At 35.9% G+C, this 15,623-nt stretch overlaps 1 protein-coding gene across 3 annotated transcripts in view; it reads right to left on the bottom strand.

Moving 5' to 3' along the window:
- The window catches only part of SATB1 (SATB homeobox 1), a 78,490-nt gene that overhangs the window by 43,066 nt on the left and 19,801 nt on the right, over positions 1-15,623 (bottom strand). For all 3 annotated transcript variants that reach the window (XM_055321492.1, XM_055321493.1, XM_055321494.1), the window contains 2 exons: positions 7,449-7,560; positions 4,714-5,168 (listed from right to left, as the gene is read on the bottom strand). In XM_055321492.1, coding sequence (XP_055177467.1) covers positions 4,714-5,168; positions 7,449-7,560 — 567 coding nt within the window. The remainder of the gene's footprint in view (positions 1-4,713; positions 5,169-7,448; positions 7,561-15,623) is intronic.

Genomic DNA, 15,623 nt, shown 5'->3' with positions numbered 1-15,623 from the left:
ATTACCCCCCCCCAAAAAAAAATTCATGTCACTTGAGAATAATTCTAGGTGTAAAATGACTATTACACTTTGATTATGGGAATATATGTTCTGTTCCTCTTCAAGTTGTTATTTGAATGGGTACATTTATGGACTTAAGATATACATGGCCTCTGTTCCCTATCTCCTATAGTGAAAAATACTCTTCAGACTTAGGTCAAAGTCATTTGTAGTAAACCCCCTGGTGAAGAGTAAGAAGTACCTATTACTAAAATTTTTTCTTCGTGCTAAAAAACCGTCAAGGTCATCATGTACCTTACTTGCTATCTCAGAGAATATACTAAAACACAGGACTAAAACATATCATCAGTACTGTGCACCATAAGTTCTCAATGAATTTATTGAACAGAATCAAACAAAATCATCAGTCATTTTTGTTTCTGAAAAGAACTTGAGAATTTGTGTTACGTGGTAAGTTACCAACAACTCATGAATATTAAATTTATTGGAAATGAGGAGCTGCTTTTCATTGAGACTTTACATCTTCAAATAATGCACTATATGCCTTATATAAAAAAACATAAAATTATTCTGTGCTGTCATGATATAGGGGTTAAGTGAAAATACTATTTTTTTCACTTAAAAAGTGAACTTACTGATGAATTCCTAAACCTTTTTTGCATTCCAAAAAGAGTTTACAAGTTATTACAAGTAAAATTCATTAGTAATTGTAAAAGAAAGAAAAAACCCTCAATAAATATTATCAGTACTTCCAAAAGCTAATTATGAATTCTTTAAAACAGCAGATAAGCGAAAGAGACTGCCAATCTGAACAAAAGGCCTGTCTGGCCTCCCGTTTGTCTCCTCTTTGAACATAATCACTGATTCAAATAGATTTTATCAGCTTCATGGAACTTCAAAGCCCTCAGAAGGAAAATATGATTTCATGAAACCTCCCTCTCTAAAAAGAAAATACGTAGAATATTCTTCAAGACTACCTGCCTCTGTTGTTTTGTGAATTTTTAATCACATGTCCAGGTGAAAGACTATTTTCAACTCCACCTACTACCTTGGATTCCTGCCAAGTAAGTTATAAGCAGACGCATTTATCTCTGTCGCTTGGGAGGCTAAACGAGAGCTGTCACATTGGGGTAATAGCACCTTTTTACCTTTTATTCAATAGTGATATGGATAGTGGACTTTCCTTAAATTACACTGTGAAGAATTATAGGAACACAGTAGCAATTTCTGTTATACTTAAGCAGGCAAATTTCTCTCCACCACATAATTTACAGAACTCAAATTCAATAAAACATTACATGATGGTCCATTACTGTTATCAGTTTTGAATAATCCATCTTCATTCTTTATTTTACTGGAAAATAAAGTGTGCCAAAGACAAGGGAGGCGGGGGGAGAAAAAAAGGGGAAAAAGCCACAGAATGGGATCAGAGTTAAACTCTGGATTAAAAAAAAAAAAAAGGGCATTAAAGGAATATATTTGAGTTCAGAGAAGTGAACTGAAAAGTATAAATCTAGAAGCTTTGGCAATTATTTTTAGCCATAGGTTTCCATTAAAAAGACATCAAGTAGGCATAACTGAATGAATGACATATGCTAAAAGCTGGTATCTTCAGTAGCAATTAAAGAACATATGCCCATCAATTCAGAAGGGGAAAAAGTCCTTAGAACAAGGAATTATATGAATTTCACCATAAATTTTCAGAAAAGGTAAACTTTTTTTTTTTTTTAATAGTCAAGTGTGAAAGTCTTAAGAGGGGGATTTTAGAAGACCCAATTCGGATGATGATAAAATTCTATAGTTAAGAGTTAAAACATGATATCCAGGATTTTAAAGTTTCACAGAGCTGTCAATGACTGACTAAAACAGTCTTAATTCATGATAGCATTATCTATTACATTAATGTTTTAACATGCTGTTTATAGGGTACCAGTTTCTTTATCTGATTGTATCATATAATGTTGCATTTGCTGTACATATTTTACATTAATTTTTTAAAACTTGGAGTTGGAACTGCACATTGTAATAAGTGCACACAAATGTGTGATGTGCGATTTAACTCTGCAGAGCTCCTTGTCTATACATATGCATTAGCATGTGTATTTTCGTACTCCACACTCACACCATACACTCTCACTCTGCACCTGCTTTTATTGAAATGCATACACTTTGAAATAAACACACTACATGCATTCATATGAATGTATAATCATTAAAATAAATGCAGCTGTGTGTGCGCGCATGTGCATGCGCGTGTGGTTTTTAAGTATGACCACCAAAAACACATGTATGCTTCCATGTTCAAAAGCTTGTTCCCAAAAAGTGAACACTGAAGTACACATAGAAAATTACTCTTATTTAAGTCAAACAGCTTCAAATATGACCAATATTCCCACTTTGAATGAAGATACCAATTACCAATAAAAAGGTTTAAACCCAAATCCCTCTATCACCCAGGGCTCCAAATAATTTTTAGTAGTTAACTTTTCTAAATTAGCAATTATTAATAAAGAAAGCTCGATACCAAAGCTGTCACTTTTTTCATTCCCCTACCACCCTCAGAAAAATTTAAGCCACTGTTTTTGATGTTAATCACAGAGATAATTATCTTTTCAAAGAGATTAATATGGTATAAAGAGAGTGAATTCTAATTCTGCCTTCTTTCTAGCAACGAATCCTAGAGATATCCATGGAATCAATGTGAGAAACAAATGCAGAACAAATGGTCAACTCTTCAGAGTAACAGTGTGACATCATAACCCAAGAGAAGAAAAACTGTGCCGATGGATAGTAATTTCACACATTGCTCAGCTAACCTCTCTTGTCATTCTTCACCATATAAAATACATTCCTTAGTGCTTTAAGAAATAACAAATTGTTCAATTTTTAAAACACTTATCAGTAAATCTGTATTTCATTTGTGTTTATGTCAATGTTGTCTTCATGGGCTTTCAATTAAATTGACAAGCATTTTACTGATCTTTTATGTAGAGACCTATTTTTTGCCCAGTACTGAGAAATACTAGCAGTTACTGCTATTTCCAAAAATAAAGAAGGCTGCCAGAAACAGGATGTCTAGAAGGCTGATTTTTGATTCATTCATTCACTTAATTTTCAAAATAATTACTTCTCAATTGAATATGGTGTCATGAAATGTACCAGCTAATAATGAACATATTTTTTATGTTGTAAAAATATAGAACTAGGTAACATCATACAATTTTAACTTGAAACATAACCTTCTACAACTACTCTTTAAAAAAGACAAATGATGAACAAAAAACAGATAAAGAAAGTGAAAATAAACACCAGTTAGTTAAAGGCTTTTTCAGGCCTCCTAACTTTCAATCCAGTTAAGGCAAGACAAAAATAAGTCACCGCTGGGATTCTCCTAGGTATGGAAACTCTGCCAACAAGGAATTAATACTAGATTATTTTCGTACCAGAATCACATTCTTATAATCATGTCATAAACAAAAAAACTTAAATATGAAAGGAAAGTATGAGTCAGGCCAAAAAACAAATTGACAAAAGAACAGTGGTAAAACAAGAAAGTTGAAAGGACATAATGTCCTCATTTCTAATCAAAGTTACATGTTCTCTTGGTTTTTTTAGTATGCCTGGGCCAAAAATAAACACTATACATATCATACTGATTTCCAAAAAGAGAGATTTAAAAAAAATCCTCTCATTCACAATTTAATAGAATGAATTTGTTTTGGACTTTTCATTTTAGGCCTTCCCATATCATATTATCACTTTTTTCCAGGTCCCTCTAAACATCTTCCCTGCTGATAATATCTTCACAGGTATTTGCCCAGGAGGACAAAGGTGTGAACGGAGGGGTGTATGTAGATCTCAGGGAGAAGTCTGCAAACTAAGGCCCACAGGCCAAACCTACCCCTGGGGCCTGTTTTGTAAATAGTTTTGCTGAAACACCAGGGTACTCACATCCACTCACCTACTGTCCATGGCTGCTTGACATGCTACACTGTGACACAGCTCTTATGGCCCTCAAAGCCTAAAATATTTGCTATCTGGACTATTACAAAAAAGATTTGCTGATTTCTGATCTAAAGAACGATGTTTGGAGGAACGCAAACAATAATGTAAAGAGGGGAGAGGACAAAGCTAAGAAACCTTTTATGTTAATAAGCCATATGTATACATATATGTATCTCCCCTCCCCCAGTGGCTGCTCAAATTACAAGGCAGAAACTGCTATTGAGTCCTACAATGTTTTTGGGTTTTCTTTCCCCTGAAAGTTGTAGAGGAACTTAAACAGGGCACATTTACATACTTATGTTTGATACAGAGGTAACAGGAAAGATAGTAGGCTAGAAGCCCAGAGCCCTACCAATGGCCTTGACCAAGTCACGAAACTTCTCTCAATCTGCTACTACCACCAGTCGATGATCTCATTATGTAAAAGCACAGGTAATGCCAGCTTGAAATATATTTGACATTGAATGTATTCTTTCAAGGCTCCTGAGTCAAGATCTATCTGTACATAGTTCTTTCTTGGTAAAGGAGGTTTATGATTGGGAAAGGAGTGTCAAAACTTGGGCACCAGCAAGAACAGACAATATGGTCCCGCCACAAGAAGGATTAAATATGAGTAAGCACAGAGGAAAAGAATAAGCATTAGTAAAAGACTAGTTAAGAAAGAAGAGAGAAGAGAGAGAGAACCATTACAAAGAGAACAAAACTGACCTGAGTTCTGTTAAAAGCCACACGTGCAAATACTGCCTGGGAGATTCCTGCTCGTTTCAGTTCATCACGTACCCACTGGTAGATTTCGGAAGACACCTCTGTGTTGGTTGAAACCTGTTGCTCCAAAGGCTTATTCATAGATCTACTGACAGGGGGAGGGTGGTTCAAGTATTGTTGGTTTAAGGACTGCTGGGCTAAAAGTCTATTCACTGCATACTGCTGGTTCAGCAGCTGAGCCATCACTAGCTGCTGGTTGACCAATTGAGGACTGATGGGCGTTGACACGAGCCCAGGGTGCAGGTTCGGTAGAGGGGTCCGGACAGAGGGCTGGCTGCCATGGGAGAGCTGCGCGGGGGACGGAGGCTGCTCGGCTGTGTTCCCTGGGACCGGCTGCTGGCCAAAGTTGACGTGATTGGCCCCTTGCTGGGATAGTTCAGAAAGACTATCCATTTCAACTAAAGTAGACAAAAGTAAAGTCATGTTAAGCCAATGGTGATGGGTACTGATAAGGATTTCCAACCATTTCCTAAATAGAGACAGTAGGCACAGGGCAATTTAAGATCCCATTAAACTAAGAAAATTTCATGATGGCTATGTTTTTACTTTTCTCTTCTGCACAATATTACAAACTTTGACAGGGGGACTACTTCAGGTACTTTGGGTCTAATTTTATAATGTGGTTTAGACTTAGGGCATAAAATTAATTATTTTCAAAGTCTATGTGACTAGTTTTGGAGTCAAACTATTATTCACTCTTATTTATTACTCCAAGAAGGCTTATAAGCAATGGCTATTTTAAAATAGCTTCTAGAAGAACACTGATTGCTTAATAGCAACTAGAGCTAAGAAAATACATGCACTAAAGAAAAAATTAATATATGTGTATTTTCTCATGATATATATTAACTTTTACTCACGGCAAAAGGTTTGAAAGGGAAAAGACAGCGTGTTATCTATGTTCAATTTTTACCTAGCCATGAACGTATAAAGAAGTAATCAACATAATAAATAAAGTGATCATAATGATAAGTAATAATAACTGAGTATATTGAGCACTGGGTATCTTATATGGTTTGCTTCATTTGATTCAAACTACCATGTGTGGCAGGCATATCTGCAAGAGAATGAAGCAAATGATTTACTGTATTGCAAGCCAGTATACCCAGTTTTGCTAAGACCCAAATGTTTCTTGAAGAAGCTATGGCTATTACCAGATGCTAAAGACAATCTTTCAAGGAAGGGGCGGGGAGTCATCCTGGTACAATGGTGATACTGTCACGATTTTGCAATTTATTATCACCCACCAGGATGAATGCTTCTCCCTTGGCTAGGTCCCTAATGTGGATTGGCTGAGAGTCAGCTGTAAGTGTGTCAAATGCTTTGCTGTTGCAAGGAAGAGACTGGTTTGATGCTCTTAAATGCAAAGGCCGAGCACGGTTGGTGTATGTAAATAGGTGAGTCTTTTCCAAATAGCACAACATGCTTTTCATGTATAGACTCTGGCTTGATTTTAATCATCATTTCTCTTTTTATTAAATATTCAGGCTTTATATTTAGAGGAACTTATCATATTGCTATAATCACTGATATATGCAAAATATAACTAAGAATTGGGAAAGAAACCTTCCATTTCTACCAGTGATATCAGCCCAAGTGGGCCATTCACAGGGAATAGTAATTCAAGCAATTATTCCAAAAATGATGCATTGTCTTCATTACAGCTCTAAGCTATAAAAGGCAAAGAATCTGTTTTGGTAGATGGATGGCTTTGCTTCAAATATTAAAAGCTAAAACATGCTCAAAATTCAGGTTCTCTTGTTTCTTAAAATCTTTAGGAGAAGTCATTATTGTTGTTGTTGTTATTAAATGAATGCAATGGAAGGAAAGAGAAACAGATTTAAACAGAGCATAATGCTATGCATATTAAACATCCCGTTCCTATATTATTTGGAAGGTACAAGTATGTGAAAGAAAACATTAATAGAAATTAAAACATTAACCTTGATCGCAGTGTTTGCTTTTGCAACCCTAGCAAACGCTAAAAGGAGAAAAACATCATAATCTAAATGCTCAGGTACAACACACAACTTTTATCTGTCGTTTTACACTGCTGATAATTTTTAATGCATTTCCTGCATAACGCATATTGACCTGAAGCTACATGTAAAGATGGGCTGCTACACTGGAATTAAAAGTTGAGAAATGGTTGTAATGATGTCTCTGGTATGGATGGTAAAGCAGTGCACTCACCGAAGTGCCTATCTAGAGGGGCTGGGGATTAGAGCTATAAAAATCACTTGATCTCAATTGTGGAAACTATAAATACAATTTAATTTCCTTAAAAATTGGGTGTAAAAATAGGCACTTTCTCTTTCTCTGAAACAAAAACAAAACACATAAAAGCATGATTTATCTCTGAGAGAAATCACAGCTAATATTAGTTATTCAAGGCCTGGTTAGGTCTTCACTGAGATGTTAAAAAATGACAGCTTCCCTCCTCCCGCCTCGATTTCCTGCATGTCTGACAACCAAGTCAGTTTGGCTGATTTAAACACAAACATTTATTGAATTTAATTATCTCATTATACTCATACCCACTCCCCACCCTCAAAGAAACATTCTAAATTGATCTCTAATTGGGCAATCACAAGACCTGGCTTTAGATGTGACTTTGATAAACCCCCAAATGACACATAATGGTATGTAGCCACCACTGCAACAGTTTTTTTGCTTACCCATCATATCTTTTGTCTTCTTGAAATGTTTGTACCACCTTCCAAATTCTTGACATTTTGCTGCTGAGACATTTGCATAGTAAGTGCTGTTCACAATGGAAGAAATCATACTCTGCACGAAGAGGGGGGGGGGGAAACATTTGTAATACATATCGGCACAAGATGGAACACAAAAATGATTTCAATTGTGTAAATGGTATTTTTTTTTAATCAACTGAGTACCAATACATATTTGTTTCGCACTCTGGCCTAAAGCCTCAACTTCTTAAAATTCATCAAGTAGCGCATCAAATGCTTATTTAAGTAGAAAGCAACAGCCCACTGAGACCAGTATAAAGCTATCAAACCAACAGACTTTGCTCTAGTATTCAGGGAACTTCTATCAATGTCATTTATTCTTAGGCTGACAAACTTTCACTGATCCCAATAAATCCAAGTACGTGAAGATGACTTTACCATTGCAATTCATAAATAAACACTACTTCGAGGTTAAGTAGCTATACTCTACATCCCTGCTATTCAAAGTATGGCCCAGGGACCAGCAATATTGGCATCACCTGGAAACCTAATGCATAATTCTGGGTGCTGTAGTCTAGCAAAATCCCCAGGGGATGTGAGTGTGCATAAAGTTTAGGAAACACCGCTTGCACTTTCTACTCCTATTATTTGGGTTTCAACTGGAGGTACATTAACTACAGTAACGCTCTTCAAAGGTTAACTAACCATATTTAAGGAAAAAATTGACTATCACAGAGATCCTCATTCAGAGAAAGAAACATTCTATAGTCTCACTGCTAGTTTCAAGTAAAGTTGAGTTCTGAATTTCAAACTAACCATAAAATTTTAAAATATACATAGTTCACGCTTACTAAATTTCTCGAGGATACCACAGAAAAGAAAATGACCTATTTTGTTACTTGTCTTTATTCTGCTTTCAACAAAAAACCCTGAAAACAAAGTTAAGAGTGTAACATATAAAGACAGGAATGAAAATAATTTTTGAGTTGCTTTTTTTAAAAAAAATCTCATTTTCAACAAACAAAGTTTTCTTCCCAGAAAATTTGGATATGGTAATTTGAGTAATTTAATTCATTGTTATTTTTAACCTTAATGCCCATGTTACCTAATAAGCAGTTCAATTAATCTCCAACTGCATTTTAGGAATACTTAGACTTCCACCACTCATCCTTCTTCCACTCCTATGTGGAGTAACATGAGAACTTACATTTCAGACTTCAGTTGGTCTATGGTGAAATAGTTTACAGAAGGCAGCATTGTTTAGGAGGCAGGGAACAACCAGAAAAGCCAGTTTGGAGACAAAACTATTTTTATATCATTATCTTCTTTAAGCTACTTCTAATTTAAAGCTCTTTTGGTTATTATTGATTCTTCTGACATCCATTATCAGTGTTAATTTTGTAACATGAACACACTCCTGTAATATATAGCTCCTGGGGATCTTTGAAGAACCTCAGGTGAAGGATAATCCAGAATTATATTATTTATGTAAAACATGGCTATCTTTCCTAAGAGGCACTTTCTTTTTTTTTCTCCTTCTTTTTTGGACACTTTCTACTTTATTATAGTCATTTTCACATTTTATTCCTCTAAAAAGACATTCTTCATATGCTTGTGATTCTCTGCCATTAATCCAGTAGCTTGCAATTTTACTAAGAGCCTCTCTTAGTCCAGACTACAAAAAGATACTTAGCAAGGTTGCCAAAACCAGAGCCAGATTACCTGATCCAGTTAACAATCCGTCAGCTTCAATCATACTTACTCTATTGTAATAATGGATCAATAAAGTCAGACATTAATAAAACTATTGAGATTGCTGATGGATAATGGTGATTTTGCAAATGGATGACAGGTGATGTTCTTCCACTTTGGTCCAATTTTTAAAAAATTATTACTCTTATTCCTAGACATTTTGGCAGTTTCTTAAATGTCAATATAATACTACATATAAGTTTTAGATGTAGTTTATGTCTTAGTTTTCAGAAATGTATGGGAATTCTCTAAATTTTGCTAAGGGCTCTGACATTCAGTCTATTTCAGTTTGCCATGAGTTCTGTATATGAAATTTGCTTTTTGCCACACACACCTACTATGTGCCTGGCAGGTATGAGGGATACAAAAGTAGATTAAGACACAGCCTCTGCCTATAAGAAGTTCACCATCTGTTAGTAAGACAGATACATAAATGGATCACTTCAATTTAATGTGATTCAGTAGACCAACAGTGGAAAATATATGGGGGGACAAAAGGAAGAATACATGGTATGTGGAAAAACAACCCATCTGAAATATTTTTATAACATTACAGCCCATATGTAATAGTGCTATGTAGTTCATTATTATCCATATGTGGAAAATAATATCCATATGTGCATGATCATCAAAGCTTCCTCCTGCCCTGGTTTAACCCTAACTTGGAAGGCTCTGTCCTTAAGTGACTTTCTGGATGCTTTCTACTCTGTCAAGTGGTGTGTGCTTAAGAAACTCTGATTAATGTAAATATTAGCCTAAGCAAGACGTAAATCAAAAGGCTAATCCGCAGGTTAACTCACATGCCAATGCCACTATTTAAATTCTCTGACTTCTGTGCTTTCAGGGGGCTGGGAAATATTCCATAATTCAGGTAACTTGAGGTAAGCTCTATTTTTTTTGGAACAACATGCAGTAATCTGTACAACTAAACTACTCATGTGGCCACTGCATGAGGACATTTTCTGTGAGTGGTAAAATCCCTATTGAGAATCAAGTATGGCATCTGACTACACTATCAGTTTCAAGGGTAAGAAAGAGATTTCAAGATCTTTGGGGCACATGGCATTTCAAAGATCATATTCAGTACTGGTTCTTAAACCGAGAGAATCATAAAGAAACACCTATTATTTGCATAACACAAATAACAAAGTCAAGAGGGAGGGTATTATTTTTCCTAGAGGATGGGGATATGTAGGGCATAGGCAGACCAAAATCCATGTTTTTAAGGAGAGATGCCTGGGATTCTTATGTCAATCAAAAGACTCTGGTTTAAACAGACTACAATAAGATGTGAGTTTATGCAGCTCTGGGGCTCCATATTCTTTTCCAGTACAAATGTCTGACATATACTAAACACATACTAAATATTCATCTGATGAAAGAGAATAGTTAAATCTGCATTCAAGTCCAAAATGTGTAGCACATTGGCAATATGACCTAGTGCAAGGTAACTGACTCTCATTCTATCATAATCCCCCTTACTAAATGGGAATCATGGCAGCACTCACTTCATAGGATTGTTCTGAGAATCCATTCATTCAGGTAGTCTCTTTCATTCCTTTGGCATATATCGACTGAACTCCTACTAGGTGCCAAGCACTAAGCAAGTTACTAGAAAAATAATGACCTAAAGAGAGACAGTATCTACACTTACATAGACAATAAATAAAATGATGAATGTTATGCAATTAGCACAGAGCTGGGAACATACCCGAGTATGGACTTAAGAGATGTTAATTACTATGACAACCCTCTGCCTCCTCCTCCTTACTGGCTTTTATGATCACATTTCAGATCAGTCAAAAGACTATGCTTTAAATAACAGAAGAGTATCAGAATTTTCAAGGGATATATTTTTAAGTCAAATACACTTTCTTATGGAGGACAGAGAGCATACTAAGTAAATTAAGTTGTAAGTTGGGTCAAGGGATAACTAGAAACACCAAAGGAAAAAAGTATTCCGCCATTAGTTTCAACATTTTCCAATCTGGCAGTATCTCGTGAAGCTGGCCTCTACTGGGAGCAGGCATCAGGAAGACATACACCACTTCTTTGACTTGGATTTTCAAAGCATGCCCTCTCCCCTCTTTGGCTAACAGCAGCACATCCTTCAGGACACAGTTCAGGTATCCTCACTTCTGCAAAGCCTTTCTGACTTGGTGTCCACCTGGCACGTAGCACCTCCCCAGCACTCTTCTTGCTGTTATGAATCTTGGGTCTTATCTCCGAAAGGCCTGGACCCACCACAGGGCTGGGCACATATTAGGTGATCAATCAAAGGATTAAAGGTCACTGAAATTAGCCATTACTGCAGGCTACCAGAAAATCCTTTTTTTTTTTTTTTTTTGGTTCCTAAAAGGTCAAAGGTAATGGCAGCTTGTCACATGAATCTTTTAAATGCATCATTTTTAGCTGTCATGATAGAACTCAGTTTAAAGAAACTTTGTTCATTAATTTGCAAGAGATCCCTTCCCAGGTTTTTCAAAATACATCCACACAGATGTCTCGGAAGTCGCAGTGCTCGGTGGTTATGTTATTCCAGTTCTCTCTCTCGGTGTCTATTTATACAAGCTCTCCAAAGCACTTTGAAAAAGGCACAACTTGTATCGCAAGTTTTCCTATTCAGTGGCCGGTCTATGCAGAATGTCAGTGTGCAGGGAATAAAATAATCAGGCTGACCAAACTCAAGTCAGCTCAGATCCCAAGTTCAAAAGCTGCACAGTACACCAACCAATGAATAGGCCACAGCTTCCAGCGTTGGGAAACGCAATCTGAAAGTTGGCAGAAATTGGCTGTGGGTCTCATAACCCCAGTGTGACACAATATTCTCATCCTAGGAGCCAAGTTGTAAGCTTTTCTAAGATCCATAAAGCACATGTCTGCTCCCTATGAAGAGCTTCGGTTCTTTCTGAGAGTCTGCTGAAGTTCCGATCTGAAAGAATGCCATCTTCACAGAAACCCCAGTACTCTAGAATGATACCATCTGCCACAGGCTGAGCTTCCTTTTCAGCCAAATACATTATTTATAACCTTTCTAATTGTGAAAAGGTAAGGGTGGAATTTTTCTAAAGCCCGACTTAGATATAGTTAGAACATTCTGAACCTTTGCTCTCAAATACTGCAGGTCTCCAAATGTGAAAAACAAAAACAAAAAAAACCCATAAGGAATTGGTTGAGGTCATATCATTTTTCAAAATATTATAAATTCTTTCAAACCCCTACTAGAATATAACATACGCGGTAGGTATATATTTAGAACACATTTAGAAACTGAAGGAAGATTATTTTATTTTTCTACTTGGTCATCTTAGTAGCCAATGAAGGGGTTTTAGGGAGAGGTGAGGCCTTCTGGAAAAAAAAAAAAAAAAAGGTTTAGCAACTGGGGAAAGGCAGTGATCTGATTACCCTTAAAATTGCTTTGTTGTGCCTTTAACAACAACAAAAAAACCCACCCCAAAACAATGCTAATCAGGTTATTCAATCATTTAAACCAAAACTGTTCATGCTTTTCTGCCAAATCAACCAACCACAGCAAAATCTGTTATCTCTGATTGCTCAGCTTCCAGTCAAAAAACAGTTAACCCCCACTATACCAAAAGTTTTCCAAAATACCCTCCCAGCTCTGCGTGCTCATGGAGAATAAAGAGAAAGCCATGTCATCTTGAAAGGGTAATTGAAGTGCTGTACCATATTTGCATATTACAATATACTCTAATAAACTAAACAGCCTGTCCCGGAAACCAGCAGCTCCCTAGCATTTCATCTGATCTCCATACTGACTTTTTGTGCACTATGTATATATATTTTTAAACAGGGCTGTGATATCATGATCAAAACTTACTGAGGACTTGCTGACGGTTTAACTGAGGTGGGAGGAGGTAGCAAAAGCATCTACAAAATGGTGGCTCACCCATGCTTAAAGCTTTCAGGCTCCATCAGCAGAGAGGGCAAAGGCTACAACATCTTATTTACACAATTATCTAAATACGATTAAACAGCTGATGGACAAATATTAAACTGGAAAATGTATAGTCATTTCAGCTTAATGTAATCCTCTTTCTGTAAACACCCAGGATGATTTTTTTCAACCAGAACAGTCCTGACATCTCATAAGCCTAAGGGTGAATAGCAAGAGATTGTTTTTGATAGTTATAAATATTCAAAAGACATGCAGACCATCTGCTTTCATAATACAGGTAAAGCAAGACTGAAATGGTGACTGCTGTATAAAAATGATTCTTTTAACAAAGTCTTCCTCTCCTCGAAAACTATAAAGACAGATGTCAAAAACTGTTTACACAGAGCAATCAGGAGCGTGCAAAATGTAATATTCCTTTTACACACAGTGCTTGCTAAAGAGATTTTTTTTTCTTTTTCTTCCCATCTGTGTGTTGCAACACATTTCTACAAGTTAAAAACATTTTTTTCAAACAGAGATCTCATGAATACCCAAAAACATGCTATCTGGTTTCTGAATGCTAATTAATTTCAACTAAGGAATCTGAATATCTTTTTCTGTAGGAAGGAATGTATGTTTTGAAATTGGAATACTCTAGAGACAGCAAGGGAAATAATCTTGCTCAGGTTTAATTCTATAAGGCGATTTTCATGTTTCTACCTTGTCTGTAATATGTATCTGCTATGTCCATGTTTTAAATGAAAGCACATCACTGCTAATGTCTTTGGCATTAAGTCTAAAATAATTGTTTTCTGAAATAAATGCCCGCATATGTAAAATGTATATACAGAAACCTTTAACTTCTCAGTCGATGCAGAGTGATGCATAAAACCCTACAGTTAATTTTCAGGTCTGGAACACTAATCTTGACAGTAACCTTTTTATGTATTGTATTAATGGCACAGAGGCATTAAGCACCTTTTTATAATTTTCAATAAAATGAGCGTTTACTGAACAATCTGTCAAACTGCTGGCTCTCTATTCTTTTACATTTTTATTTTTCGAGAAGTGTAACTTCATATACTCTGATGTCCCTCTGCTTTCTGCATGTCCTGTCTGCCGATGGCCTGAATTTTCACAGCAGTTTTTTTTATATGTGTGTGAAAAGCTCAAAGGTCAAACTTTAATTTTGGATCAAACGGAATCAACTTCATGTTCAAATACAATTTTAATAGGGATTCTCAGCAAATGGAGTTTTCTTTTAATCCCAAAGGATATCGAATACTACAAATAAGCTCTACAAAAAAGGCACCACATGAGATGGTGACATGGAGCGAATTTGTTGAAAATTAACAGGTAGTCCCCCATCTGGTATTTGGGGGTGGGAAGGAAGGGAAATGGGTTTCAATTTATGAGAAGCAAATGGCAGGATTTCTAAGTGTAATATTCTGTTTGTGCATGTTAGCTTATGTTCCCCAAATCTTTCCCTCTGGATCCTCTATTGCTTTCTAAGCCATTCTCTTGGGAGATACAACTGGGGCATATTCAGAATCTCAATTTGTTGAGAAGAGACTAATCACTTATAAATTTTACTTAAACTCCAGTTGTCATAGTTATGGCTCTTGCCATCTTGATCAATCCCAGTGCCTGAAAACAGCATTTTCACAGAAAATAACCCTTATATCATGTTAAAAATGGAATCTCAGAACAAAGCTCCAAAAGAATACAAAAGGAAGCACAGAGAACACATCTAAATCTGTTTTAATTTTCTTACATTTCCTAAAGATGAAAATGTAATTGTTGCAAAGCACAGAAATTTTATTTAATTATTTAAATATCCAATTCATAATTTTTAAAGGAAATGTTGGTTCACAGTTCATATGGTTTTTCCACATAATTGAAGTAATTTCACATAAGGCCAGGATACTATCTTTTGACCAGATTCTCCCTTTTTGTAGAAGTACCTATTCTAGATCTTTCTTACTATACTGAAACCTTCTTATTCGAATTAACTAATATGTTAGTAAAGCACTTAAATTAGAAAATATTTGTTAAAAAATGTATTATGACTAAATGCATGTAATATTTTCAAATTAACTGCACATAGAGGCTTACGTTTGTTCATCTGCTCAATAGGCAGGGGATTGAACTAGATAATCTCCAAGGTCCCTTCTAACAGCTTTGACAGTCTATGAAATCTACATGTATTCCCAAACAGATCCTACAGGGTCTTCTTCAATGACTTGATTGAATTGTAAGACACATCATCCTTTTGCAGGTACTCACGGCAAATGTCCCAACCACAGTTTTATTTTTAGGATGGTTAAGTTCCTACCCCCCATGACCGTGGTGTCTTGCTTATAATGTGATTATTAAACATACGCTCATCATTATTAAATTAAATATACCACTCCAAATAAAGTTTTCAGAAGTTTTTCTCTAGATTAATCTAAATCCAATGACTTATTTTACAGCAAATATTGTTTCCTAAGATTCTAAATTTTAGG

Source organism: Nyctereutes procyonoides, unplaced genomic scaffold (genome assembly GCF_905146905.1).
Source record: "Nyctereutes procyonoides isolate TBG_1078 unplaced genomic scaffold, NYPRO_anot_genome, whole genome shotgun sequence".
Lineage (NCBI taxonomy): Eukaryota > Metazoa > Chordata > Mammalia > Carnivora > Canidae > Nyctereutes > Nyctereutes procyonoides.
This window is presented reverse-complemented; position numbering and strand designations above follow the sequence as displayed.